The following is a 27,089-nucleotide window of genomic DNA, read 5'->3' on the forward strand; positions in this document are numbered from 1 at the left end:
TTTAAATTGAATCCAAAATCCTATCTAATTTGTCTCATATTTTCAATATCTAGTGGGCTTTTATTCTGAAAGTACACATCAGAATGTCCTGAACCTTCTTGTGTGGCCTCATGGGGTCGTGAACTATGACCCTGCAGTGGAATGACTCTGGCATAACAGGGCATTTTTTTTTAAATTGAATCCAAAATCATATCTTATGTCACTCATATTTTCAATATCTAGTGGGCTTTTATTTTGAAACTACAGATCAGAATGTCCTGAAACTTCTTGTGTGGCCTCATGGGGTCGTGAACTATGACCCTGGAGTGGAATGACTCTGGCATAACAGGGCATTTTTTTAAAAATTGAATCCAAAATCATATCTAATTTGTCTCATATTTTCAATTTCTAGTGGGCTTTTATTTTGAAACTACACATGAGAAGGTCTTGAAACTTACTGGGTCACACTTTGGGGTTGTGTACTATAAACCTGATTTGGAATTAGTCTGCGATAACAAGGCGTTTCCTTTTAAATATACATTAAAAAACATATGGACATAAGCTTACATTTGTCAATTAGTTGGGCTTTTATTTTGAAAGTACATATCACAACGTCCGTACATTTCCTTTGATAGTATTTGCTTTTATTTACTGTCTTCTGTTATCTACCAGACAAATGCATTTATTTTGAATATGGACATAAGCTTACATTTGTCAATTAGTTGGGCTTTTATTTTGAAAGTACATATCACAACGTCTGTACATTTCCTTTGATAGTATTTGCTTTTATTTACTGTCTTCTGTTATGTACCAGACAAATGCACAAACTATGCTTTTATTTTGAAACTAGTTCTGTGGCGCTATTACCGTAATGGCTAGTACAAACAGGTACAGCAAAAACTTGGGTCGGCTGGCTTGACTGTCGCTTTCGATGGGTCGGCTGGCTTGACCGCAGTCTGAAACCGGTACCTGGCAATTTATACGAGGCACGGTGTACATGCACAGCGCGAAACACAAAGCCTCAAAATCAAGCTGTCAACAAACGCCAGGTATTTCCCAGTTCTGTTCTACTCTCGTTTCTACCGCCTCCACCCCTCCATGCTCCACCTCCGATATCAACAACCGGGACAGCAGCACCAAATCTCCAGACAATGTTCGGTTGCACGCCTACTAGGGATGAGCCCGAATCCGAACAAGTGTAGGCTAATCGGAAAAGCACGGATAATGAGATCGATCCGAATAGTTTTACTTCCCGAATAGTCTCGTTATATTCGGGGAACAAATATTTATTTATTAAGCGCTAAATTGACGCAGCGCGTGCTGCCTTAACTATAGTTGCACCAATCAGCTGTTCATCTCCGCTGCCGTGGCGGAGAGGAGAAAGACCGGCTGCATGGCTCCGTTACCCGCCGTCTCTTTGCTGGAATTTTCTGCAGCCCGTGTCACCGTCAGCCCTTCCTGCCTTTCATTTATTTCAAACCTCTGAACGTGGACCATGTCTCTCTAGTAGCAGGCAGCGGGCTGTATAATGCCATTAAATAGACAAAATCGATCTTTAAATATTCGATATGTGACGCTTCGCCTGTTTAGTTCATGTCTGTTTAGAACTAAGAGATATGCTGAAAAAAGTATCATCTTTGTGCGTTGATCACTTGTAGAGCACTAAACACTGTTTCCTTATCCAAAGTAATTATTCATTGAACCAAGTTGGAAAAAAGGGAGAGATAGAGTAGAGGGAAATAAAATGGGCAAAATAGATCGATTAGATCTCGGATCGATATATCATAAAACTTTGTCGAGTTAAAAATAAAAAGGGAGAAAGAGATGAAAAAATAAAATAAAACGGACAAAGTTAATTACTGTGATGTATAGTGCACTGCTCAGACAGTTCATATAACTTATGAGAGAGAGAGAAACAGATGAAAGTACAGTATGGATAGAACTGTATCTCATAATTAATTATATGCCAATATTAAATCAATTTGATGCACTGAAGGGACAATAATTGCAAAAAAAAAAAAAAAATCAGACATACAGTCAAGTGCGAAAGTTTGTGAACCCCTTGAGCCTTTTGGAATTTTATTTATTTTAACCATTATTAATTCATTTTTATCAATACCAGTATTTTTTATATGAAATAACAGATGTTTGTTTATCAATTCAACATTTTTATTTTCCAGAAATCAATTGTTAAAACAGATAAAACAAATTATTTGACGAATGTTGTATGTGCAAAAGTTTGTGAACCCTGAGCTGCATTGCTTAAATCGAGCAAGGTAAACACAATCAGGTTGGCCAAATTGGTTGATGAAATAGACCAATGTAATGAGAGATCTTTAGGAAAGAAATTGGGCGGCACTAGATAAAACTGAGATAAAACCAGGTCAGTTTAGGCTCACCAAAGTGAACCCATACAGGTCAGACATGCTAAAAGGGAAACAAATCTCAGAGGATCTCAGGAATAGAGTTTTGATGTTACACATTTGTCTGGGGACAGTTATAAATTCATAAAAAAAAATTTGAGCTCAATCGGTCCACCGTGAGGCAAATCATCTACAAATGGAGAGCTTTAAGAGTGACTTAACATCTGCCTAGAAGTGGACTTCCTTCAAAAATATCCTCAAGCGCCACAAGAAAAGTGATTTTTCAGGTAAAAGCCAACCCAAACATTACACCTGGAGATTTGCAGACAATTTGAAACCACCATTATTCACTTGGGAGAAGGTTCTCTAGGTGGTAGGCAGAATTGCGTTTTTGCCCAAACATGGCGGTTTTGGTTATGACCAAACAGTTCAATTTTTGACTAATCTGTCCACAGAATAAGACTTCAGGTATCTCCAGGTGCTCTCTGGCAAAGTTGTGACAAGCAGTTTTGTTCTTTTTTGAGAGCAGAGGCTTCTTCAGCAACCATCCCATGAAAGCCATGTTGACTGAGTTTTCTTCTTATTGTGGAACCATGCACATCTGTCCCAGATGCTGCAAGAGAGGTCTGCAAATCACCAGATGTAATGTTTGGGTTGGCTTTTAACTGAAAAATCACTTATCTTGTGGCGCTTGTGGATATTTTTGAAGGAAGTCCACTTCTAGGCAGATGTTCAGTCACTCTTAAAGCTCTTCATTTGTAGATGATTTGCCTCACGGTGGACCGATGGAGCTCAAACTTTTTTTAAAATAATTTATAGCTGTCCCCAGACAAATGTGCAGCATCACAACTCTATTCCTGAGATCCTCTGAGATTGTTTCCCCTTTTAGCATGTCTGACCTGTATGGGTTCACTTTGGTGAGCCTAAACTGACCTGGTTTTATCTCTGTTGTATCTAGTGCCGCCCAATTTCTTCCCTAAAGATCTCTCACTACATTGGTCCATTTCATGACTCAATTTGGCCCATCTGATTGTGTTTACCTGCTCCATTTAAGCAATGCAGCTCAGGGTTCACAAACTTTTGCACATACAACATTCGTCAAATAATTTGTTTTATCTGTTTTAACAATTGATTTCTGGAAAAGAAAAATGTTGAATTGATAAACAAACATCTGTTATTTCATATAAAAAATACTGGTATTGATAAAAATGAATTAATGATGGTTACAATAAATAAAATTCCAAAATGTTCAAGGGGTTCACAAACTTTCGCACTTGACTGTAAGCCTCGGCCATTTCCGGCTTCATATCCGAATACAGATACATATACAGATTATTTTGTTGGTTGAACAGATACAGATAATGACGTCTACGCTGAAAGCAGAGTTACTGTGGTGTCTGAACACCGAGACAATACCTTTTTCCTTTTCTGTTGATTGCGTCGTTGGTCTTAAATTTCATTTCAAGTGGCATTAAAAAGGTCTTAAAAAGTCTTAAATTGAACTTGCATTAAGCTGTAGGAACCATGTACAGATGCTCAGTGTGCCTGAGTCCAGGCCCTATTGTCTTCTGAGATTTTTTGATTTGTTTTGGTGTTTTATCAAGAATCTGAAAATCTTACGCTGTATTTTGTTAGTTCCTCAGGCCACAATAAATATTAGATATTTTTTTCTCCGTTATCTCAATCTCCCACTGAAAACAATGATATGCTGCATAAGTAATTTTTTTTCAGGTATTAAGGGTAACATTTTAGGTCGGGGGCTGTTTTTTTGCAGACTGGGGGATGTTTGTTTTGTTCCCGGAACTGGGTGTGGCAAGACAGGGGTCACACTGTGTGCGTATTACCCTTCCCCCTGAGAATGTGTGGAATCTGGGGAGTGAGGTATTGAAGTGGGGGTATCCCCTGTCATCAGATACAAGGCAGCTGCAAGGAAAACCGATGCATGGTGTTCCAATATTATCACAGTGAAGCACATTAGATATGTCGTCATGACTTATGAGAGAAGTGCTGTGCTGTTTCTTGTCCAAAACTAGCTGATACAGCCTGTTAGTTATACCCTACTGAATTTGTATTTTACATAGAATGTGTATTCCCTGACTATTCAACTATTGAAGGGTTCATGTAGTGTTAAAAGCACTCTAGACAGTGTATGTACAGAAACATTGAGTGAATTCTAATTATTTACAGTATTATCTATTGGTGAAATGTCTGTGTGAGAGTGAGATATGACTTGTTAATGACCAATGGCAATGCATATGTTCTGCCTGTGTTTGCCACATAAAAACACTGTAGTTGAGTGCCACCGTAAATATATCGTCATTGAAAAGATGAGCACTATTCTGTGGATTCTCATTAGCATTCATAAGATTCTCTACTGAAATGCAGCTGTTGATGGTTTCATTAGCACTACTGGGTGTTGGCATCTCAATTAAGTGTTATTGACCACAGGTCTCTCTTCCATTAACGTGGGCATGAGAGTATTCCAGGGTCATGTCTGGATTGTGACCTGCAGTTACCTCAGCTAAAAGCAGCAGCAGCAGCACACCCTGCAGCATTACTATAGTCTTGTCTGCACTGCCCCCAGCTGGAGAAAGAAGGACTTGCATCATTCAATGTTCATCACCTGCATCCTGATTTTAGTGTTTGAGTCAGGATAAACTGAAGCAGTGTAGCCTACCTTAGGTTAGCCACACTTTTCTGCTACTCACTAGTTTTTCTGTAAATATTATCAACATAAACGAGTTCTTTTCCATTCTCAGTGCAGAAAATAATTTTGACGCAAACTGGTAAAAGTAGAACAACCTAACATCTTAAATAGAAGGTCCTTCCTAAAGCAATGAGCATTTAGCTTAATGTCTGCGTCTACAGTTGTGTCATTTCACTTTTTACAACTACTTTTTGCAGTGTTGCTTATGGTAACATTTCTTGTCCAATTCATACACCGATATTTTGCTCGATTTGCATTTATGTCAGAATATAAGTACTTCAATTCTGCTTTAATGGGTCAAGAAAGTCATGTCAGCTTGTAAATGCCATGATTTGCATATCCACATTACCATTAGTTATTTTACAGGAGAAAAAAGCAGGTTTTTGTGCAAATGTATTTGTTTGTTGCATAGGTGTAATTGTGTTGGCAGTGGAAAAAGTTGTGCTGAATGTTGGGACGTTAAGTGCAGCCCCGATGAATAATGCATTTTCGATCCAGATTAGGCTTCAAAAGAGGATATCAGCAAAACAGAGTAAGAAAGGATACACAAAGAGTCAAGTAGATAGAATTAATGCAGAAGAGAACCAGACAAATGTTGCTCCTTGCCTCCCACTCTCTGTCTGTTTCTCTCCCTCTCTCTCTATGTCTCTCTCTCTCTCTCTCTCTGTCTCTCTCTCTCTCTCTCTGAATGTCTCTCTCTCTCTATGTCATAATGTAAAGTAGGCTGCTTCTCTCGCCCACCCGTTTGGCACTTTAGTGATTTATCACACAAACTGCTCCGGACAGCCTTCGTCTCTGCCTCTAATGCATACATGCCTGCACCCTTTCATTTTTATCTCTCGCTCCGTCTCTTGCGTGCAAACACACACAGCCGTAGTTGTTTTGCTCAGTGATGGATTCTGGACATAAACACGGACACCATTTGAATGTCTCACATTTTAGGGTGTGTGGTTGGTCGTACGTGTACAGTTTGTGTGTGTGCTTGTGGGGATCCGACTGAAAGCAGACCTGCTTTGCTCTGCCGAGGAATCAAAAGACTCTTCCTTTTGGCTCTGCACGTTTCTTCTGCTTAGTCAAGCAGTATAGCGTCTGCCGCGCCCTCCGACTGCCACAGAGCAAATCACTTTTTCCTTTTCTCCCTTTCCTTATAGCTGCTTTCTTCCTCTTGATGAGCTAAGCCTAGCCTAGCCTGTATCTCTTTTCTTCTCCACCTCCTCCTATTCCCTTTTGTTCCTCAGCAAGGTGTGTCCGGGGAAACGGGAACACTGGATTTAAGCCTCTGATTTGTCAGAAGAGTGGGAGTGTTAGGGGAGCGTCTGGGCCATGTTGGACTGCAGCAGTGTCCTGCTCTTCTTGGGGTGTTGGAATGGCCGAATGGTGGGCTTATAGCATGTTGGCATGCTGCTTGCTTTACTCATCACTGAAGGCTTTAATTAGGATGCCGGTGTTGTGACATGCATTATTAACATAACTTTGCTCTCGCCCTTACATTATTCATTCTTTCCTTTTTGCATGCCTGTAGTTTTTCATATTGGCAGCAATGATGGGCTGGTTTGAGCACTCAACTTTATATCAATCATTGTGGGAAATCATTCATCCTTTTCTATAAATTAAAGGTTGAGTCAGCGATTCTGGAGACTGTTTTACCGTCAAATTCACTTTGTCTTAACCAGTGAATATCTCCTCAATATCCGCGATCTGTCCGTACTTTGTGCGTGCCGAAAAATAGCTGGTGTTAATATACAGCACAGGCTCTGTAAACAATGAGTAAACAAAGGGTGCCCTCCATAGCTACTAGTAACATGCTCGTTTACAGAGTCTAGGCTCTGTATTAACACTGGATTTCTTTCAGTATGGACTGGTGGCAGATTGTGATGAGGGATATTGATTGTGCTGACTCCACCTTTTAATTTATAGAAAATAATGAATGATTTCCTACAATGATTTGAGAAATTTAAAAAAGCATTGCATTTCAGTAACGTGATCAACCTGCGGCAAATATATACATTTAAATACAGTATTTATAGTTCATCAAAATGAGCCGCGCGTCATTGCTTTTGTACAAACAGTTTTTTAAATATCATCTTTATTAACAGCAGCCCAGATTCTAGCTTTTGCAAATGTTGCAATGTTCACTTATATTGCAGAATGGATCAGGTCATTTTTAACGGCTGGCTGGAGTATTCTTGTTTTTTTATTTTTTATTGCTTGACATTTATTGGACTGTCCGCTCTTCTATGTCTTTTGTTTTTAGGCAATACTTGTCGGTTTTGATATGAATTTGGTTATGTACAAACACGAGTACATTTCACAGTTATCCACTACATCTGTATGTAATACTGTGTAATTTAGTTAAAAATATGTTACTTTGAACTTTGTAAAATCAGTCACTGCCACTCCCTAAAACCCGCTCAAGTAGTAGATCTGTGCAGGGTGCAACACCAGATAGTATTCTCTCTATCCTGATAGGTATTCGACACTATTTTCCTCCAGGAAGTTGAAATAGGGATAGTGTAGTTTAGTTAGACGGTTCCTTAACCACTGAGCCAGATGCTGGCTTGGATGATGCATGTGTCTATTTTCTTCCCCAGTCCCTTTTCAAAAGACTGTTTGTTTGTGTGGGTCTTACTCTCGTAAAGCTCAGCATTACTCAGTGCTGCTGACAGCTAGACTTGATCTCCTCTCTCTGGTTCTGTCTAGTTTTAATTAGAGCTGTGTATTGAAAAGGGCTTCACGATACAATACACTTCACAATACATTGCTCACAATATGACATATAGGGATATATTGTGATACAGTGCATTATGTGATATATTGCGATATTCCACATATTTCCTTGGAAGTGTAAAAACAGCTTAAATACATGTTGCTGTGTAAGATCTGGGTGGTCTTAATACATCACATAATGTTGATAATCAAGTGCAAACTTTAATTCAAATTCAAAACCTGGCAATTCGAGGCAACTAGCCGTACTGTGACATCTACATGAGCAGAGTTTGTAGTTCACAACCTGTTTTAAAACCTGCTTTTTTTCTCTCTAAATTATTGATACTGAGGCTGACTATACGATATATATTGCTGTATCGATATTTTAGCACAGCCCTAGCTTTAATGAGCTTTCTTATTATACAGTATTGCATATCGTTCATGTGTTTTGGGCACTTACTGATCTTCTGTTCGCCCCTTTTTGCTTCTCCTTTCTCCATGCGACCTACGTCTACCTTCTCATTACTTCTCATTCATATTGTCCTTTCTCGTTCTTTTTTTTCTCCCTCCCTCTGGACCTCAGGCAGAGTCTGGTTATGGTTCAGAAACCAGTCTTCGGCGTCATGGTTCCATGTTGTCGCTCACCTCCTCAGCCAGTGCCTTGTCGGCCACATCCACATCCTCCTTCAAGGTAAACACCTGATCACCTGAGAGTTTGAAGATGTTGGGCAGGAGTATATTATGTCATATTGTATTTCCACCAGAACACATTTTAAACCTCCGCAAATTACACAAAAGCACCTTCCGAAAAATCACAGCTAATGGCTAGATCTAATGTAGTTACTTTTGTTATTCTGTAAGGATGTCAGGTTTTTTTGTACTGCTTTTTTTTTATTATGACCTTGGCTTGCGGTTAAAAAGAGAAGTGAAATGAAATCTTTCTCCTGACAGCCTTTGATTGCATCTCTTTACTTCTCTTTTCCTCTCTCTGCTCAGAAGGGGCACAGGTTGCGTGAGAAGCTGGCAGAAATGGAAACCTTCCGGGACATTCTGTGCCGACAAGTGGACACCCTGCAGAAATACTTTGACGTCTGTGCCGACGATGTCTGCAAGGATGAATTTCAGAGAGACCGAGGTAACCTGTGGCATAAATACACTATGACAGACTTGTATAGCGACTAGAGGCTAAGTTTATACTGTTTTGATTTTGTAGTAACGGTAAAGGTATTTAGGCCATTTTAGAATTCTGTTCATTGATCAGATATATAGTGTATATACAGTATATCTAAGATTGCTGTGGTTTTCCTACCAGCAGTAGAGGACGACGAAGTAGAAGATGACTTTATTAGCACTACAAGACCCAACGGTGAATATAATCACAACAACAATGGCAGCAAGGAGAAATGTGAGTTTACCTGCTGATATGTGCCGCCCATTCATTGCTTCATTTGAAAAAATCTGTGACATTTAATTGCTTGCCTTGGAATAACTAGTTAATATAAAAGGTAAAAAAAAAATTCTTTCTTTTTCCGTCTGTGCAAGTGTTTCCCCCTGCCAGCCCTAAAGGTATGAATGGGATAGACTTTAAGGGTGAGGCCATCACCTTCAAGGCCACCACAGCAGGCATCCTCTCTACCTTGTCCCACTGCATCGAACTGATGGTCAAACGAGAGGACAGCTGGCAGAAGAGACTGGACAAGGTACGGTGTTGCACTCCACACGCAGTGATTAAAAAATAAATAAATAAAAATATGCCACTCAGTGTTACATATGAATTTAATAGCACCCATTCCGGTAACTTCCGGAATGGGTGTGTCATCCGCCCACTGCTATGTGGAAGTGTTGCAGACGTAGGAGCTTATTGTGGCCTTCTATTGTATTTAAGGAGTTGGTGATTATGACCAATAGTTTGGTGTTTTTTGTGGCTCTGTCCTTCAGGTGATGAAATTGTGGTGCAACTCACTGCTGTCCATATGTCTAGCCATGATTGTAGTGTGTGAAAACAGTCTGCTATTCACGTTGATAGTAAAATTAAATTGGAAATGTTATATTAATATGGCACAGTGGTTGTTTTGGAAAGGCTGGAAGGTGATTCTTTTTAGTGGAAGTGTCTAAAATACACTATTAATTAGCTGTATGGATGCACATGCTAGGCAAGCCTATTAAGTATGATTCAATTCAGATCTGTGACTGTTTGTTTTTAAGAAGATTTTATATGGGTACGTGTTTAAGTCTGTATTTGTTTCTGATTTCATATTTGTGTTTGTTTGGTTTCATACATTTCTTGTAAAGTCATTTGTTACTTTTCATTTGTTTAAGTGTTCTCTCGATATGTTTTTTGTGAGAAATGTTATGGTGCCTGAATTGAAGGTGCTTTTACCATTACATCTTGCAATACCGCCTCCTATTAATCATACATCAAGGTGTTGTTACTGTGCTTAGTCAGTGTTGAAAGCAGGGAAAACCTGTTCACAAGTCCTCAAGTGCCATAGTACATATTACTGAAAAGCAATGTTTTGCTGTATGAAATGTAACTTTAATCGCTATAGCTCAATGAACTTATTAGTACTTGTGTTGCTGTTTTACAAAATAAGATTTAAAGGTGGAGTCAGCGATTCTGGAGAATGCTTGCTGTCAAAATCACTTTGTCTTAATCAGTGTGTATTGCCTCACAGTTTGTCACCTGTTCATGCTGAAAAAAAAACCTGGTGTAAATACATAGCCTAGGTGCTGTGTAGGACATGTTGCTAGCTATGGTGGGGCCCCTTTGTTTACATACCCGCTTTTTTTTGCGTACACAAAATACAGATAGGTAGTGGACCGTGAGGACATAATCACTCATTTTGAACTGAGTTTTCTCCGGACTCCAACCTTAACCCCTTTGTTTTTGTTTTTTTAAATCATTATGTTTTTTTTTTGAGTGGTTGGTATCTCTTTAAGTGTCAGTAAAGGTGGGCGTTGGAGAGATTCTCATGCTTACATCCTGATAAGCTCAGTGGATGCTGTCAAACCAGTTTCTTTGTGTGAGTGTGTGTGAATGCATACGGCCCAACCCTGCCAAAGCTGGGAAGTGCTGTCAGGTAGACGGTTAGTCAGAAAACTACCTCAGTCTTATCTGTGTTTAGTTATTTGTGTGGATTTGAACTTTAAAATAGAAACGACTTACTGAAAAGACTCAAACAAACAAGACACACCTGCTCAGACTCGTACAGAGAGGGATTAAAAAAAATGACTGCTCGGACTTCGCGGCGTAGTTTGTGGAAGCCTTCGCTACAAAAGAGGACAGAACTACTCAAAAACCACTCAACACGATGGATACCTCTACAGACCTGCAGCCACTTCTTTAAAGTAGGTGTCTGCTATACACTGCTGACAACAGAATCATATCCTATTTACTTGGTGCCAAGTATAACATGTCCACACCTTTCTGTAAGCCTTTGGTTTCATTGTCTCCTTCTGTCTGGTTCCCTCCATATACCTATTTTGGTTTGCTTTTTATTTTCGTTGTTTTAGTTGAGTGGTTTCTATAGTAAATACAGTTGTATTTTGATTATTTTGCTCTGACAAAAATACCAGGCTAGTTCACTTGTTTTTAGTGTTTTAAAGTAAGAGATGGAGAAAACAGTAGATATTTGCCACTGGAACATCCAGCATCTTCAGTTGTCAAATGTGTAGAAGCAGTCTGTTGTCTGTAGTACCAGTGTAAGGTGTCTTTATCTGGTTTAGTCCTCTGGCAAGGAATGAGACGTTAGGGAAAACCTGTTTGTATGCGCACACGGATGAATGATGTGGTGGGTTTGCCTAGTTTTTTGACCTTTCTTTTCTAACTTTTATTTTATTTTAATTTTTTTACTTTAATCCGCTTAAATGAGCTTTGTCATTGGGGTGGAGATGTTTTCTCATTCTGTAACCGTGCCTCTTGTTTGTTGTCTTAAGTTTAGAGGATTGGTAGATCTATTTTAAATGCATCACAAATGTTTGAAAGGGTGTTTCTAATGACAGGCAATCCCAGCTCTGTATATTGCTTGCTTAATACAGTTGCACTAACCACACTACTCTGCTCCCTCTTGTGTGTTCAGGAGTTAGAGAAGAGGAGGAGGGTAGAAGATGCCTACAAGTCTGCTTTGAATGAACTGAAGAAGAAGTCACACTACGGAGGCCCGGACTACGAGGCAAGACGGCATAAAATAAAATTAAAATCAAATGCATTAGTAACAGCTAGATACGCAACAGTAGAAGGATTTCTCGTGATTTTCCCCATGTCTTCCAGCACGTGCATGTGTATCATTCTCAGGGCTGTTCTGGCAGGATTCTCATATTGCTGTTACATTTGCTTTCCAACAGGAGGGACCCAACAGTTTGATCAATGAGGATGAGTTCTTCGATGCGGTGGAAGCTGCACTCGACAGACAGGACAAGATAGAGGAGCAGGTGTGATGAGGATATAAACTTGCTCTTCTTTTGCATTCAGATGTCCTATCCAGCTTGGATGTTTTAAACATTACACTGACTCCTCCTCTCTGTCCCTCAGTGCCAGTCCGAGAAGGTCAGGATACCTCGACTAACTGCAGTTCCTGCTGGAGATGTCTACTCCACAATCGGGACACACCAATTTGCCACCCAGGTGTGCTATAAGCTTATTTCTTCTCTCTTTAATAAACATCTGCTTTCCATTCTACTGCCTTTTTTTAATATTAAGGCTACCAGTTGCTACTGTTTTGCAATGTCTCATCATTCCAGTCTGAAGCCTAGTCAGCTTACAACCAAGCGCGTAAAGCTCTGCAACTGCAACAGAAAGAGTTTGTGCTTTTATGTGCCATAATTTGAGAGCTTACACAACTTCTTCCTATGCAATGCTGCTTGGGCAGATGTTGTGTATTCTGCACTGCTGCAGTGGCGCCTCCTCTCTGTTTTTGTTTCTTTATTCCTTTCTCTTTCAATCTTCCTCTCTGTTGTACAGCCGCATAGCCATTCTTCTTCCCTGTCGTCCGTTGAGCTATTCAGTGCTTCGGATGACATTCACAGATTCAGCGCGCAGGTACTGTATGCAGTCAGCAGCAGCTAGCGACTTGACCCTGCCTGCGGTGAAAAGCATCAGTAGGCTTTTGCATCCCTCTAGAAAGAGAGAGCATGCACAGAAAGCATGAGAATGTCTACTAACCAGTCTCAACAGGATTTCACACATTTCTTCTATGTTGCTAGTATATATTGTGTTGTTTTTCTACAATAACGGTTGTCAATGTCCCACTGATACAGAAAAAAGTTAGTGTAATGCTGCATGACTGGAATCTAGCGACACTTAATTTTCTTGTCCTCAAATCACTTGCGCATGAATCCAGACTGCACTGTCTGCAGGCTATGTAATGTTGGGATGTTGAAAAACACCCGCAGCAGGATCAAGTGTTCAATATTTGTATGGTTACTGCTTTGCGGCTAATGTGTTTGCTTAAGGAATTCTTAAGATTCTGAGAGACAAAGTTCTTTTTTTTGCCTACTATGATACAAAACCTCTGGAATGAAATACCAGGGGCCTCATTTATAAAGCTTGTGGTGCACAAAAACCTTGCGTAGACGGACAGAAATGTGCGGGAAAATGTGCGGTGACAAACGTTGGTATTTATAAAAACATTCTTTGCGGAGAAGTGTGCGTATTCCCACGGCAACTTTCGACCATGCGTAGAGCTACCGCAAGGTTTTCCTGACTCGGGGAATCAGCGACACTCAATGGAAAACACCACGAAATAAAGCTCAGTCATCAGAAAAACACAGACAAATGATGCTTGGCACCCAATATATTTAGTCAATAAAATGTATAAGCTTATAGTTGCGAATATATGGCTACTGTAGTCTATGGCATGCAGTTGTGATGTAGGTTGAATTAGTTATCAAGTAGTAGCCTAGGTCTGCATGTTTTGGTTATATTTTATACGTTGAATATTATAGTGCTACTTTATAATAATATCCTATACGTCGGGAGGTGTTTCCGTGAGTGGCCAGCGGGAGAGCAAATTTTAAGAGGTGTGTAAAAAGTAGTTTTGTACAAAGTTAAGCCCAACAGATATTAATTAAAACTGTATATTTCGTTAGATAAAATCATGTTATGAATTTAGCAAATCATTACACGCATCTCTTTCCCATAACAATTCACCCTGGAAGATTAAACTATAATCTGACGTTGTTGGAAATGTGTGGATCTCACGGGAGATAAACAATGCTCTCGAATAGACTATAGGCATTATTTCACTTGTCACAACATATTTTATATAAAATACATATAAACAGGTACGCTAATACGTGATATTGCATACAGCACAAAGGTGGGCGAAACTGCTTTACAAAGACTATAACGACTGTGCCAATCATGATATGTGATAAGCACTTGTGTGTGTGTGTGTGTGTGTGTGTGTGTGTGTCAGTTACTGCAGCACATGCACGTCACGGGCTTTCTTCCTTCACAGTCGCTTTCTTTGCAGCCGGTTGCCTCCCTTCTTTCCTCATGTCAGTCAAAGTTCTGTGCTTATTAAGAGCGTCATCATATTCAGGAGCTATTTAGCATTCGCCATGTATGGTAGATTGTGGGATGAAACTGGGAGGTGAAGTGGGAGGACACGGGGTGGAGATCGTCTGCGCACAATTCACCGCAGGTGGGTATTTATAAAGGGAAGATTGCGTGCAACTGTGCGCCGCACAGTTTTATAAATCTGAATTTATTTTGGCGCACCACATTTCTGGCTTTGTGCGGATGCAATGTTTTAGGATGGTTTCTACGCACACCGTTATAAATGAGGCCCCAGGTGTTTCAATACTATAAATCAATAAACTTTAGTGTTTCATAACTATTACAATGTTTTCTTCTTATCCCAAAAACTATGTCCTGTTCCAAAGCATGGCCTAAAATAGGCAGGTAAAGAAAAGTAAAATACTCTCTAACATAGTAAAACTTTTTTCCCCTCTTAGGTGGAAGAGATGGTGCAGAATCATATGACTTACTCTCTTCAGGATATGGGCGGAGACGCAAACTGGCAGCTTGTAATCGAAGAAGGAGAGATGAAGGTGAGTACAGGGGAAATGGCTCCATATGAATCATTTATTTTGATAGCCAACTGTCAATATTTCAATCCTTTTTCACCCTTTTAAAAAAGGTAGTGTGGTCTCAGTAGAAGCACAGAGAGATCAGAAGCATGACAATTGTTTTGGATTTCTTCATTTAAATCCATCTAGCTCCATGCATTCCCATCTCAAACTACTTGTCTTGACTAATAAAGATAACTTAAAAACTTCATTTGCTCCGTGTGTCTCTCAGATGTACAGGAGGGAAGTGGAGGAGAATGGCATCGTGCTGGATCCTCTCAAAGCTACGCACGCTGTGAAGGGAGTGACGGGACATGAGCTCTGCCACTACTTCTGGGACACAGCTGTCCGACTGGACTGGGAGAGTAAGTTCAACTATTTCAGAGGTCACCTTCATATCAACACTGTTTCATTTTCTTCTCCGTTTTAATCCCATGACCTGCGTTGAACTCTTCCCTTATTTAGCCACCATTGAAAATTTCAACCTTGTGGAAACGCTCTCGGATAACGCCGTCATTGTTTACCAGACACACAAGGTAAATTGACTTCATGGTGGTTTTCGACGTCGTTCAAACCTATTTGATCAGTAATGTTCCTTTAGCCTGTTGGATTGCCAAGCGAATGCCTCTGGTTGTGTTACAGAGAGTGTGGCCGGCCTCTCAAAGAGATGTGCTCTACCTGTCGGCCATCAGGAAGATCTTGGCAACAAATGAAAATGATCCCGACACGTGGCTGGTCTGCAACTTCTCTGTGGACCACGACAATGCCGCTGTAAGATTACTGCCTTACTACACCTATATGACTATTACGCCATAGCGGGAGGAAGGTGAAAACTATGTAGTGAACATGCCTACTTTTTATGCATGTTTTTTCCACAATGCATCAGACATCCAAGTACTGTGATTAGCTCAAACATGTATTTGATTCATTCACTTTGTTGTATGGCCCTTTTCATGTGTAAATGAAGGAAAGAGTAGTTTTTGACCTCCTAAGCCTCAGACACTCTGTCAAATTAGCTACATATGGATTTGTGGTAGTGGGGGAATTGTTTGCATTTACATTTCTGTTCTGCCTTCAGCCCACAAACCGGTGTGTTCGGGCCAAAATCAATGTGGCTATGATCTGCCAGACGCTGGTCAGCCCACCAGAGGGAGACAAAGAGATCAGCAGAGACAACCTCCTTTGTAAGATCACATACGTTGCCAATGGTAAGTAACCTCTCTAGTCTAAAAAGGTTTTGATCTCTCTAGTCTATATGTCCTAGGCTAGATCAGCACCCCAGATGAACTAAATGTCTCTCTCATCATCAATCGAACTAGTATCTACCTTACAAACATTAACATCTAGCCTACTTTAAGTTCCAGAAGGAAGTGTTATAAGTCCTAACCTTTAATCAATATGGGTCAAACTTGTGTCTATGAAGGTAGTATGGTGGATGGTTATGTTGACTTACTGTGATTCAAGAAAATGACAAATTGATTGAGTAGATCCAGTGTTCATTAAGGATGCACATGGTGTATAGGTGTATGTTAGTAAAAGAGGGAGAAAGACAGATAAAAAAACCGATAGAGCACACAGCATATCGTTTTCTCTACTCCACAGAAAGGTACAGCTACTGTAAAACTGTGGGAACTTGCGTTCGTAAGTGTTATTTAGTGAGTCGCTGTAATTTTTGATAATGCGCCATGTTAATAATGTATTTATTTAGTTCGCTTTTGTAAATAATTTCTTCATGTTTTGTGTTACTGTTCATAATGAATGCCTGAAGTTGTCAGTGGAAATGTATTTTTACTACCGTACTATCTATTATACTTTTATTCAGTCCCATTTAAACGTTAGGGGAAATGAGTCGCTATGTGCCTCCCTAGTGTTTCTGGATCGAAGGTAGCAAATTAAATTGCCATGTTGTCAGAAAAGGATCTATAGCTAGCTTTGCCCTTTTTACAGCTTTTTCTCAAATAATTCAGAAAAATTTAATATCAGCAAATATTTGTGCCAATTGGTCTTTGTACAGCTGGTAGCTGACACACTAGCTAAACCGTATGTGTGCTTGTGTCTTTGAAATGTCAGTCCAGACTTGCACTGCTTCTCGCATTCGCCTGACTTCCTGTAGATGGGGAGATTGTGACATGAAGCAGCACTGCAGAAGGAATCCTGAGCCAATTTAATGTTAAAACAAGCCAGACAGGTCATAGGAGTTCATTTGAAATAATGGACATGACATCAAGGCTCTCACTAGAGGGCGCCCTAGACCACATACTGTGGACTGAATCTGAACACTTTGGGTTTTTGACTTAAAATTGTACCATATGTACACACAGTCCCCTGATCATTTTCCTGTGTGTCTTTGCAGTAAATCCAGGAGGCTGGGCTCCAGCCTCAGTCCTCAGAGCTGTGGCAAAGAGAGAGTATCCCAAGTTCCTCAAACGTTTCACCTCCTACGTCCAGGAGAAGACTGCTGGGAAGCCCATCCTATTCTGAACACACAAAGGTAACCGGGAACAGGAACACATATTGTTTTACAGCCTGGAATGCATTATTTGTAATTCTGAACCATGGAAAAGCCAGCAGACGCACACTATCTGGTATTATTTCATTGTTAATTTCTTGGATATGGACTTTTAATCTTCCTTCTTATTTCAGGAATGTAGAGGGCCGTGGTTGCCCACTGAAGAGACTCCATTGTTCGGTGTTGGAACAGGCTTGCGATGACTACATGACCCATTCATCTGTCAATACCAATGTGATTTCAAATTAACTACGTGCAGGATATCATATCATCCAGGACGTCCCACAGGACACCTGCTTGTAGAAAAGACTGGTTTTACAGCTTTAATCCATCAGTAGTTGTCATCTCAGCCACATTATAATGGCCTAACACCATTTGTTGGTCATGGGTACATTTATATGTAAATTCAAGAGTTTCCTAAGTGTTTTTTTTAATTGTTATTACTGATTAATCGCTTTATTTGTAAATTGTTTTGTACATTTCTTATGATTACATACTTCTTGACTTTTTTTGGGTTTGCTTTAATCACTAGTATTACAGCTACTTGTTTTGCTGCTATTAAAGTAACTACCACGGGAGAGGAAAGAAGAGATTGACAGGAAAAGCATTGATGAGGTGTGGTACTGTATGTCCTCTTTCTTGCCTTCTCCTGACCCTTGGGTGATGGCTCTCTCTGCAGTTCGATAGGGGGAGTCAGGGCCTGAAGCTTTGAAATCTTTATATTTGTAGATTGTAATAAAGAAGCTTTTTGAGAGCACCATGGACACAATGAATTGTACAGAGAAAACAGTAGACGTTTTCAGTTAGTTTACCGATGGGAGAAATGTGAATTGACTGTTAAAACGCTTGAATTGGAGGACAGTCATGGGCCACAGATACCTGAAGTGAGAGATAAAAACAATTTGCTAAGCATAATTAACTGGACAATATTTTTTGACACGGTTGAACTGATAATCAATAATTGGATATCTATGTTGTTGATTTTGGTCTAATAGATTCTAGGTTTCGGTCTTTTCTCAGTGTGTATCTGCCTTTAATCCCAATGTCACGCACGGTTTCTGACAGATATTTTTGCAAATGGCCAGCCATAGTGTCTGATGTAAAGATTTCTCTCTTTCATTGAGAGATGGGTGAATACATTTGTGTACATCCCAGGTTGTTTCTCCACCCTTTTCAGCCCTTGTGTTAGTAAAAGCTGTAAAATGTTAAGATATTATCTACAACCTCTGTTATACTCTAAAATAACATTTCACATGCCACACTACCGTGCAGTGGCTTCCTGCCCTTTTTGACTGATGAACTGTCCCCAGGATGCCTTAGACACCAGGATGACCCCTACAAATCCTGGTTAACTACTGTACAGCCACCAGATGTGCATTTATCAACACTGAAATTGAAGCAGGGGTGGGGGAAAGGTCAGCATTTCACATCATCGTACCTCGAGACATACGTTTACTCCAGATTGTTTCTGATGCCATCAAATGTTGGGAGTTTTGAAATTAGTAAGACCTTCATAGTGGAAAATTCACCATCACATGTTTTGGTCTAAGGAGTCGAGTGGATCTGGATAATTGTTTTGACGATGATTACAAGAGCTAGATCTACGAGCAATGTCAGCTGAAGAATGCATTTAAGTGTTTTTAATTTTGATATTTTGTTAGTAATCTACACACTTTGTATATTTCTAAGTTGTACATCAGAAGTGTTATTATTTGCACTAAATGTAATGCAATTTGACAATGTTCTGTAAATTAAAATTGTTAAACGGTGACGAGTGCAGTGTATCGTTTAGTAACACTACTGTGGAGGATTCAGTACTTTCCATAAAAAAAACAAGCAAACTCCCAAATAACCTCTACAGCGGTAAAATGCAAGTTGAAGGAAGTTCCTGAATATTGTGATCACAGACAGTACTTCTAAATAGTATAGACAATGAATATTATCAGTTTATTTATAGGAGTCTCTTCTATATATAAATATGCATTGTCTTTACATTCAGCGATTAAAGTATTTTTCAGCAAATGCTAAAATATTGAGATTTACACAATAAATTATTGTATGAACCAATGATCGTGGAATTCAACATTTATAGTTGGATTAGGTCTTGATGAAGAGGTCTGGGACAGTGAAGTGTGGGATGCATGTCTCCTAGCTTCTTGAAAAGGACATACTTTTTCAGTATCAAAGGATATCCTGAGTGAAAGCATTTCAGTCATGACGCAAACCTCACAAAACTAGTAGCTCCACATCAAAAGTGATTTACAATGTTCCTTCACTGTCTCTCTGTACAGGTATCAATGACTTACAGATGTGTGCATTTGTAAGAGTAAAAAGAGAAAAAGAAAGTGCATATTCACATATCCAAATCTGTGCTCGTGTCAGGCAGCCCACCCATCTAAGCAACTTCTTCAGAAAAACAAATATTTCTTACAGTTATTATAACCAATGTCAAAGTGCCTTTTTTATGCAGAGCAAGTGCACCGTCTCTCCGCTCTATGCTTCATCCAAGATCCCAGTAACTGTCTTTTGTCACGTCACTTTACAGCAGCCCTTTGCCTGGGCTTCAGGTTCCTGTCAGGGCCGGAACAAGTAACAGCCCAGTAAGGATAAGGTGTGACACTTTAAACACAGCACAGTCTGTGTTTGGCCCCGGGAGCGTCGCAATCCATCAAGTGTCTTCATGTGAGTATTTTCCTCTCCATGTTGGCTGTGGCTACAAGCTGGTTAGTGTCCTTTGCGTAGCGCCGTCACATCCCTCTTCATCACAAATTCACTGTAAACAGCTATTTTCTGATCTGCAACTAATGCAGTTGCAAACTTTGAAAGTCTGTTTTATTCATATATATATGAGTGTTTGTGTGTGTTTATATTTGTTTATATATATATATACAAATTAAAACACTCACGCACACACATATACAGTATATATGTATGGTTGTATAATATAGTAAATCTTTAGATCTTTGTGTAGGCATTGAAAACAATATACATGTATAAAACTTGATGGCACTGCGTTGACGCATGCTCTAAAAAATGGACACTCAGCTCAGCCCGATGTTCATCACATTACATGATATGTCATGGTTCCTGCAAATGTCCATTATTTCATCTCTGTTGGTCTTCTTTTAGTCCATTGACTTGAGGTTGAGAATCTCAGTTTTTGTAGTTGTTGGCAATACAAGTGGCAACATGGATCTAGCAGCACTGGAAGTGGAGTCAAAGGCCAGCCTGGCAAGTCCAATGGAGTGTAGTGATTGTCTTATGATTGGCAGGAGGAAATGAAGGCTATAATGCTGCTCTTTTCACTGGTGGGGGACAAGACAGAAAAGGATGATTGTTAATGTAGCAATTCGTTGTACAGCCAGCAGATAATAAAAAGACAGCAGTCCATACGGAGGATAACACAAACATATACATGCAGATTTACTAAAATTCATAAGAGACTAATCATATTATGCTATTAATGTGTCATGTATAAAAAATAAATACGAATAAAACACTAGAAAAAATAAGAAAGTGACAAAAAAACAAGTTAAAACTATATGGTTAAAACCCAGGCTCACATACGCTCTCCTTGTTGCTGTGTGTCCCCATTAGTCCAGCAGCGTCACCAGCTAAACATGCATAGGCTATGCACAAGTAACCAATATCTGAACACGTTTAGAGGGCACTTCAGGAATTCCAAAGAGTGACCCCCAATGTGACGGTGACTTGAACCAACTCACCAAGTAGACATCAAGAACAGATCCATCATCACGGTCTATGTCCACATCCATGGTGCTCTGCTCTGAATTGAGACAGATTGCACTGTCCTCCAGGGTAAATGTGGAGCTGGATGCAATGTCATCTCTGAATGTAGGAAAGAAAAAATATTTTTTCATATTAACCTATGTAGAAGAGACAGCGTGATTATTGTCTGGGTCAAATGTAGTTAAAGTAAAGCAGGCATTTAAACAATGCATGAAAACTGCATGTGAAATCCCCACACTATTGCATTGAGACCCTGACAAAAGGAATGAACCCATTACGAGAAGGATGGGAAGCCAGTGGAGGCCTCAGCTGAAAGTTTCATTGTCTCAGAAATGCCTCACAGGAAATGAACAACATCTCCCCCAGGTTGACCACAATGGCCAAAGCGGGAAAACATTAAATAAAGAAAAACCTAGATTAAATTAGATGAAAAGCATGTAACTGGCAACATACACCTTCTTTTTTTAACAGAATGTGCTATGAGACTACATAGTATCAGGATACATCACCTATTGTCGTATAAATATCAGCCTATTATACTGTTAAATTCTTATGCCAACTCAAGAAGACAAACTGTAATTGGGTCTTTCAGCCCTCTTTGTGGTTTAGAAAAAAAAGTTGAAGCCAATTTTGCAAATGAGCAGCAAATTTCTTTCACGATTCGATGATTATTTGACAATATGCAAGATTCGACCAATCAGATTTGACAATGTACATTTTTAGTGTAGAACACCCCTACTTGACTATCAGGAGTGCATTGTTCATCATTATTTTCTTTTATGCTTTGGTTCAACCGCCAGGGGGCTACTTGAGAGCGCTTCTCCTTACATTCACATCAGGTGACTCTCTTGATAAATTCAGGAATGTGTTTTGTGACCCTTTTATGACATGTCATTGACTACTTTTTGTGTTCAAAGTCAAAATGAAAGCCATGTAGAGAGAGAGACGGATAAGAAAGGAACAAGTCGGCTCCCCTTCAAATGAGAGAAAACACACAGAGAAGCAAACTGAGTACAGTTTCAGAGGTAGATGAAGGGATAGAAAGATACACAAATAACAGCTTTTTTTAAAGCAATCCTTCAGCGACGCATCACAACACAACACAAGGTGTTACTGCTGTAACAGGCAGAGCAGCTGTCAGACGGGGCTTATTGTTGCTGTTGGTATACAGTCACCACTGCTCCGCTTGTCCTCTTTTGTCACAGTCTTTTCCACGCCATAGTGGCACTAAGTGAGAACGCCGCTGTTTAAATATTTATGAAAAGAGTTGACAGAACAATGTCAGCGCAGCAGCAGCAGGTGACTGGTGAGGGGACGAGACCGGGCAAGCCACACAAAGGAGCCCACAGAAAGCAAGCTGAACCTGACACTGCTGGATGGAAGGAGGAGAGGGGAAAGATGGAAAACACTTGAAGGGCAGAGGACTAAGAGTTCTAGCAGGAAGCAAAGTCAAACTGTCCTTTACGAAACAGCCTGGATGTCGTAGTGATACAGGTACAAGGTGGGTTAAAGATGCAATAGAAGCTGTTAATGTAATATGCAGATTATTATTTTATAATATGATACAATAGGACTGTAATATAAGTTATTAAATAACTTATAAAAGCCTCCAACTATAAGTCAACACTTTGCCAGGAAAACTATAAAATTATAATGTAAGAATTGCTGGTAGATGAAATGAAACCAAAGCAGAAAAATATATTTATTTCCATAGAAATATTTGTGTAGTATTTCTTCTATATGTACGGTACCCATTATCACTCTTCCTTTGACTGCACTGTCTGTATGTTGTGTAGGAAGTGTGAGTTTGTTTATGGCTGAGTCACCTGCTCCGTGACGCATGTACACAGACCATGGGACGTAAAAGCTCAGGTGTCAATAAGGTGTGTGTGTGTGTGTGTGTGTGTGTGTGTGTGTGTGTGTGTGTGTGTGTGTGTGTGTGTGTGTGTGTGCGTGTGCATTGGGCGTTGTAAGTTGACATGCCCTCCTTCTCGTCCTTGAGGCCGTATTGTATTGTCTACACACTACATCATCATGTTGTTAAGGTGATAAGCTATACACGATCCACTGCTAAATCAATATAGGACTCAACCTCAGCAATTAAAGAGAGGAAAACAAGTAGACAACTTACCTGTCCTCTGTTTGGTTGTCCACGTTGACAAAGATGGATGAGCTGGAGATGGTTCCCATGGAGGAGCCCTCGTAGAATGATGGGTTGGCAGGGACCAGATCAGGACGCAGGTACGAACCAAACACTGCTGTCAATGTGGAAGAAACAAAACATTAACATCATTTCAGTGAAGGCAGTGCAAATGTGTTCTACATTACGATATTTTCGTCTGAATCTCACAGTCTGCGAGTCAGCCCAAACTCCAGGCAACCAGTTTGTAAATCAGTTTTCTTTTCTATCTTAAAAGGTGCTACGAGGAAATTTTAAATATTTATGAACAAGTCTCATTTTTCCTCTGATGATCATACATTACAGCAAACAAGACCATAGTCTTGTTTGCTGTAATGTAATGACTGACATAGTTCTGTCAGTCTGCCCCAGGGCAACTGTGGCTACTATCGTAGTTTACCACCACCGGTATGACTGTGTGTGAACGTATTGAACCTGGAACCCTGTAAAGCGCTTTGAGTACCAAAGAAAAGCGCTATATAAATCCAAGTTTAATAATAATTAATAATAGGTGCAAAGAACGCTATTTTTATATTGTTTTTCTTAATGCCTTTGTCATGGGTACGCTCACCCAGGAACAAAAGCTGGCGTAGTAAAAACACTACCGCTTTTGTCCAAAGGGGGTGCAAGAATGAACAAAACCTGAAGGTTCCTCGGAGCACCTTTCATCATTTGTAGACTCTAAACCGATATAAGACTTCTCTTTTCTTTGAAATGTTTCTCCATATCCACATTAGACATCAGCAAGCCGAGTAGTACAAAATTTGAATCATGAGGAGGAAACTGAACTGTTATTTGTACAATCACTTCCCCTTTAACTGAGAAAAAAACGCAGATACACTGACACTGCAACCTCACTGCCATCACTTCTTGGAAGTGGATGGCAGCAACTTAAAGTATATTGCGTCATAGCTGGACATACTGCTGGTAGGAGAGTGGCTGGCTGGCTGTAAAGAGAAAGAGGACACACCTCATATGACTCTTTCCACTCTCTTCTCTTCTCTTTCTGGCGAGACATTTGCTAAGAATCTTTCTTAATGTCACCAACACCGAACTTAATACGCTTCTGCTGCTGCACTGGTGCATCATTTCAGGTACTTTGAAGCCACAGAAACTAGAAAAATGACCGAGGTTGAAATGGAACATCAGGAGGCAGTTTAGAGGGGTACGTGCATGGTGAAGATTGTAAAAGAGCATTTACAATACCGCCTTTGGTCTAGCATCATTTCAATCTGCTGCTGACAGTGACTAGAATGCCAGTGCAAAATACCTAGAACTAGATACACTGATTCCCATTTCCACCTCAGTCATTTTTTACTGATTCCCGCAGATGCTTTTCTTCAATGTAATTTCCAAATGACACATCCCTTCCTTGTTTCATCTATGTTCTAGGGCTGTCAAGCGATTAACATTGTTTATCTAATTAATTACAGGCTCTGTGATTAATCTAATTAATCTAAATTAATCGCATACTTATATGACACTTTTTTGCCTGTTGTGTTTATAAACAGATAGCCTACAATTTGTTTCTCTCTCTCCGTCTCTCGTAGCTCCGTCTCCTCTCCTTAGCCAGGTTTCTTTCTACATGAAATAAAATTAAGAACTCGAGGCGAATTTTCTAGTTAAAACCACAAAAAAACCAGCAGGCTAAATGACGATTGTCTATCTCCAAAACAGACAGCGCTGCACTGCCACAGCTGCGCATAGCGCCGACTCATTTACCATCGTACTACTCATAGCCAAAAATATTGACACACACACACACACACAAACGCACGCGCGCAGCTAGCAAGCGAAAGTGACACACGAAGGAAGATTGAGAGATACTTAAAGTTTTGAACCTACATTGTTGGCGCCCACTAAATGAATAATGCACAGACACTGCAGAGAATAAAATAAGCTGTCTTCTTGCCGTCATGCTTATTTGCCCGAAACATCCCATAACACATCCATAGAGACCTCGGCCCCTTTGCCCTGCTTCTTTCTTTACTGTTTAATCCCGTGCGGGCCGCGTCCGCAAGCTACACAGGTGCAGCTGCGCTCTCGTTTCACCCCTTTTGCACCGGGTCAAAGGGCACTATAGAAGTGCGATTAATCTGCGTTAATTTTTTTAATCGCGTTAATTTTTCTGTGATTAATTAATCGAAATTAACACGTTAATATGACAGCCCTACTATGTACACGTGCAGCACTCATGTTGTGTTGGTTGACTGCTGTCTGTGTTCTCTGTTGCCTAATTTGGTTGTTATGTTAAACTGTATTTTATGCCTAATTTATTTTATCAGATATCCTTCCTCCCTTTCCCATAAGTGGCTGCTGTCGCCTGTCAGGCTGTCATTGTAAATAATGACTGGTTCTTGATGATAATAATAATAATAATAATAATAATAATAATAATAATAATAATAATAATAATAATTACATTTTTAACCAATATGATTTAAAGGTGATAAAAGGAACTTTTTAATATTTCTGAAACAATCTAATTTTTCCTCTGATGATCATACATTACATGTAACAGCAAACAAGACCATCAGTGCAAAGAATGCTATTTTATATATCGTTTTTCTTAGTACCTTTGTCATGGGTACGCTCAGCCAGGAACCACAGCTGGGGTAAGTAAAAACACTGCCGCTTTTGTCCAAAGGGGGTGCAGGAATTAACAAAAAAAAATGAAAGTTCCTCAGAGCACCTTTAACATCCCCTGAATGTTATCGATCATCCAAGATAACGGTAATCATTGTGTACCTTGTCCATCAAGACTGGCCAGACTGTAGGCTCCTCCCAGCCTGTCCCTGCGCTCGTCCTCGTTCCTCTCGTCTGCCTGCGATGAGAGGATCTCCTGCGAGGACGACTTCAGAGCCGGGATAGAGGTACGAGTCCTCTTAGAAGGGGAGAATCGAATGGCTGCAGAGCAAAAGAAAAAGGATAAGAAAAGTGAGGGAGAAAGAGAGAGATAAAGAGAAGTGTATCCTGATTGGAGCAATGTTCAAAAGAGACAATGAGACAATGAGGTGGGTGGCATATCATCGTTACTTTATTTAACATTAACGTGAAGTCCTGTTTTTTTACCGACAGCCACCCCATTGACCCCCAATAGAGTCTGCGGATAAAACACTTTGAATGTTGGCACAGCATCAATCTGTCATACATGGATAGCTCCACATGCCTGGTTTCTGCTCAGTCAGTCAGTCAGTCAGTCAGTCAGTCAGTCAGTCAGTCAGTCAGTCAGTCAGTCAGTCAGTCAGTCAGTCAGTCAGTCAGTCAGGTGGGCGTTTCAAAGGGGAATCAACATCACCATTTTCTTCCTGGACTAATGGTGTTTTTATCAACCTTTTTTTTCTTCTAATCAGTGGGTTTGAACTGTATATTTTGTGTTTGTGGATTGCCAGACAACAAACTCAATCCATATTTGAATGACATAGACTCACGATGATTGCCTTTACATAACCAACATGGAGTCTTTCATTTGTTATTTACTCCGCAAAATTGAATCAAAGCTCTCATAATGCATCATGTGCCTCATGTGCTTTTACAACAGCTAACTATAGGAGACAACAACGGGGGGGGGGGAGGTAATAAAATGATATGAGGCTAAATACAAGGAAACAATGTTTCAGCTAATGTAATGAGTGAATTACCACTATAATCTAATAACGTTACAGTGACTCACACATGCCCAGCAATAAACAATAAAACAAGCTACATATTGACTCTTCGTATCAGGCCAGGATTTCCTTCTTCCAATTGCTTCCCCATCTCTTGGTTTTTTAAGGTGTTTTTTTGCATGAGGCCAGCTTTCCCTTCCTTGTGTGACGGTGATCA

General features: G+C 39.9%; 2 protein-coding genes across 4 annotated transcripts in view; one reads left to right on the top strand and one right to left on the bottom strand.

The window, feature by feature from the left end:
* The window catches only part of LOC307258607 (ceramide transfer protein-like), a 34,894-nt gene extending 15,790 nt beyond the window's left edge, over window positions 1–19,104 (top strand). The window contains exons 4-17 of one of the 2 annotated variants that reach the window (XM_080038228.1): window positions 8,339–8,446; window positions 8,752–8,890; window positions 9,068–9,160; window positions 9,298–9,455; window positions 11,835–11,927; window positions 12,100–12,186; window positions 12,287–12,379; window positions 14,713–14,808; window positions 15,059–15,191; window positions 15,292–15,362; window positions 15,469–15,597; window positions 15,905–16,034; window positions 17,180–17,317; window positions 17,470–19,104. In XM_080038228.1, the coding sequence (XP_079894354.1) occupies window positions 8,339–8,446; window positions 8,752–8,890; window positions 9,068–9,160; window positions 9,298–9,455; window positions 11,835–11,927; window positions 12,100–12,186; window positions 12,287–12,379; window positions 14,713–14,808; window positions 15,059–15,191; window positions 15,292–15,362; window positions 15,469–15,597; window positions 15,905–16,034; window positions 17,180–17,307 (1,458 nt within the window). In that variant the 3' untranslated portion in view covers window positions 17,308–17,317; window positions 17,470–19,104. The remainder of the gene's footprint in view (window positions 1–8,338; window positions 8,447–8,751; window positions 8,891–9,067; window positions 9,161–9,297; window positions 9,456–11,834; window positions 11,928–12,099; window positions 12,187–12,286; window positions 12,380–14,712; window positions 14,809–15,058; window positions 15,192–15,291; window positions 15,363–15,468; window positions 15,598–15,904; window positions 16,035–17,179; window positions 17,318–17,469) is intronic. The other variant, XM_080038229.1, reaches the window with a different exon arrangement.
* A 216-nt stretch (window positions 19,105–19,320) lies between these two features.
* pip5k1bb (phosphatidylinositol-4-phosphate 5-kinase, type I, beta b) overlaps window positions 19,321–27,089 on the bottom strand; it is a 32,467-nt gene continuing 24,698 nt past the window's right edge. Inside the window, exons 12-15 of one of the 2 annotated variants that reach the window (XM_080038308.1) lie at window positions 26,013–26,171; window positions 23,217–23,340; window positions 21,061–21,184; window positions 19,321–20,640 (exon numbers count right to left, since the gene is read on the bottom strand). In XM_080038308.1, the coding sequence (XP_079894434.1) occupies window positions 20,638–20,640; window positions 21,061–21,184; window positions 23,217–23,340; window positions 26,013–26,171 (410 nt within the window). In that variant the 3' untranslated portion in view covers window positions 19,321–20,637. Of the gene's footprint in view, window positions 20,641–21,060; window positions 21,185–23,216; window positions 23,344–26,012; window positions 26,172–27,089 lie in introns of both variants that reach the window. The other variant, XM_080038307.1, reaches the window with a different exon arrangement.

The sequence above is a fragment of the Ammodytes marinus genome (genome assembly GCF_949987685.1).
Source record: "Ammodytes marinus genome assembly, chromosome: 2".
In the NCBI taxonomy this organism is placed as follows: domain Eukaryota; kingdom Metazoa; phylum Chordata; class Actinopteri; order Uranoscopiformes; family Ammodytidae; genus Ammodytes; species Ammodytes marinus.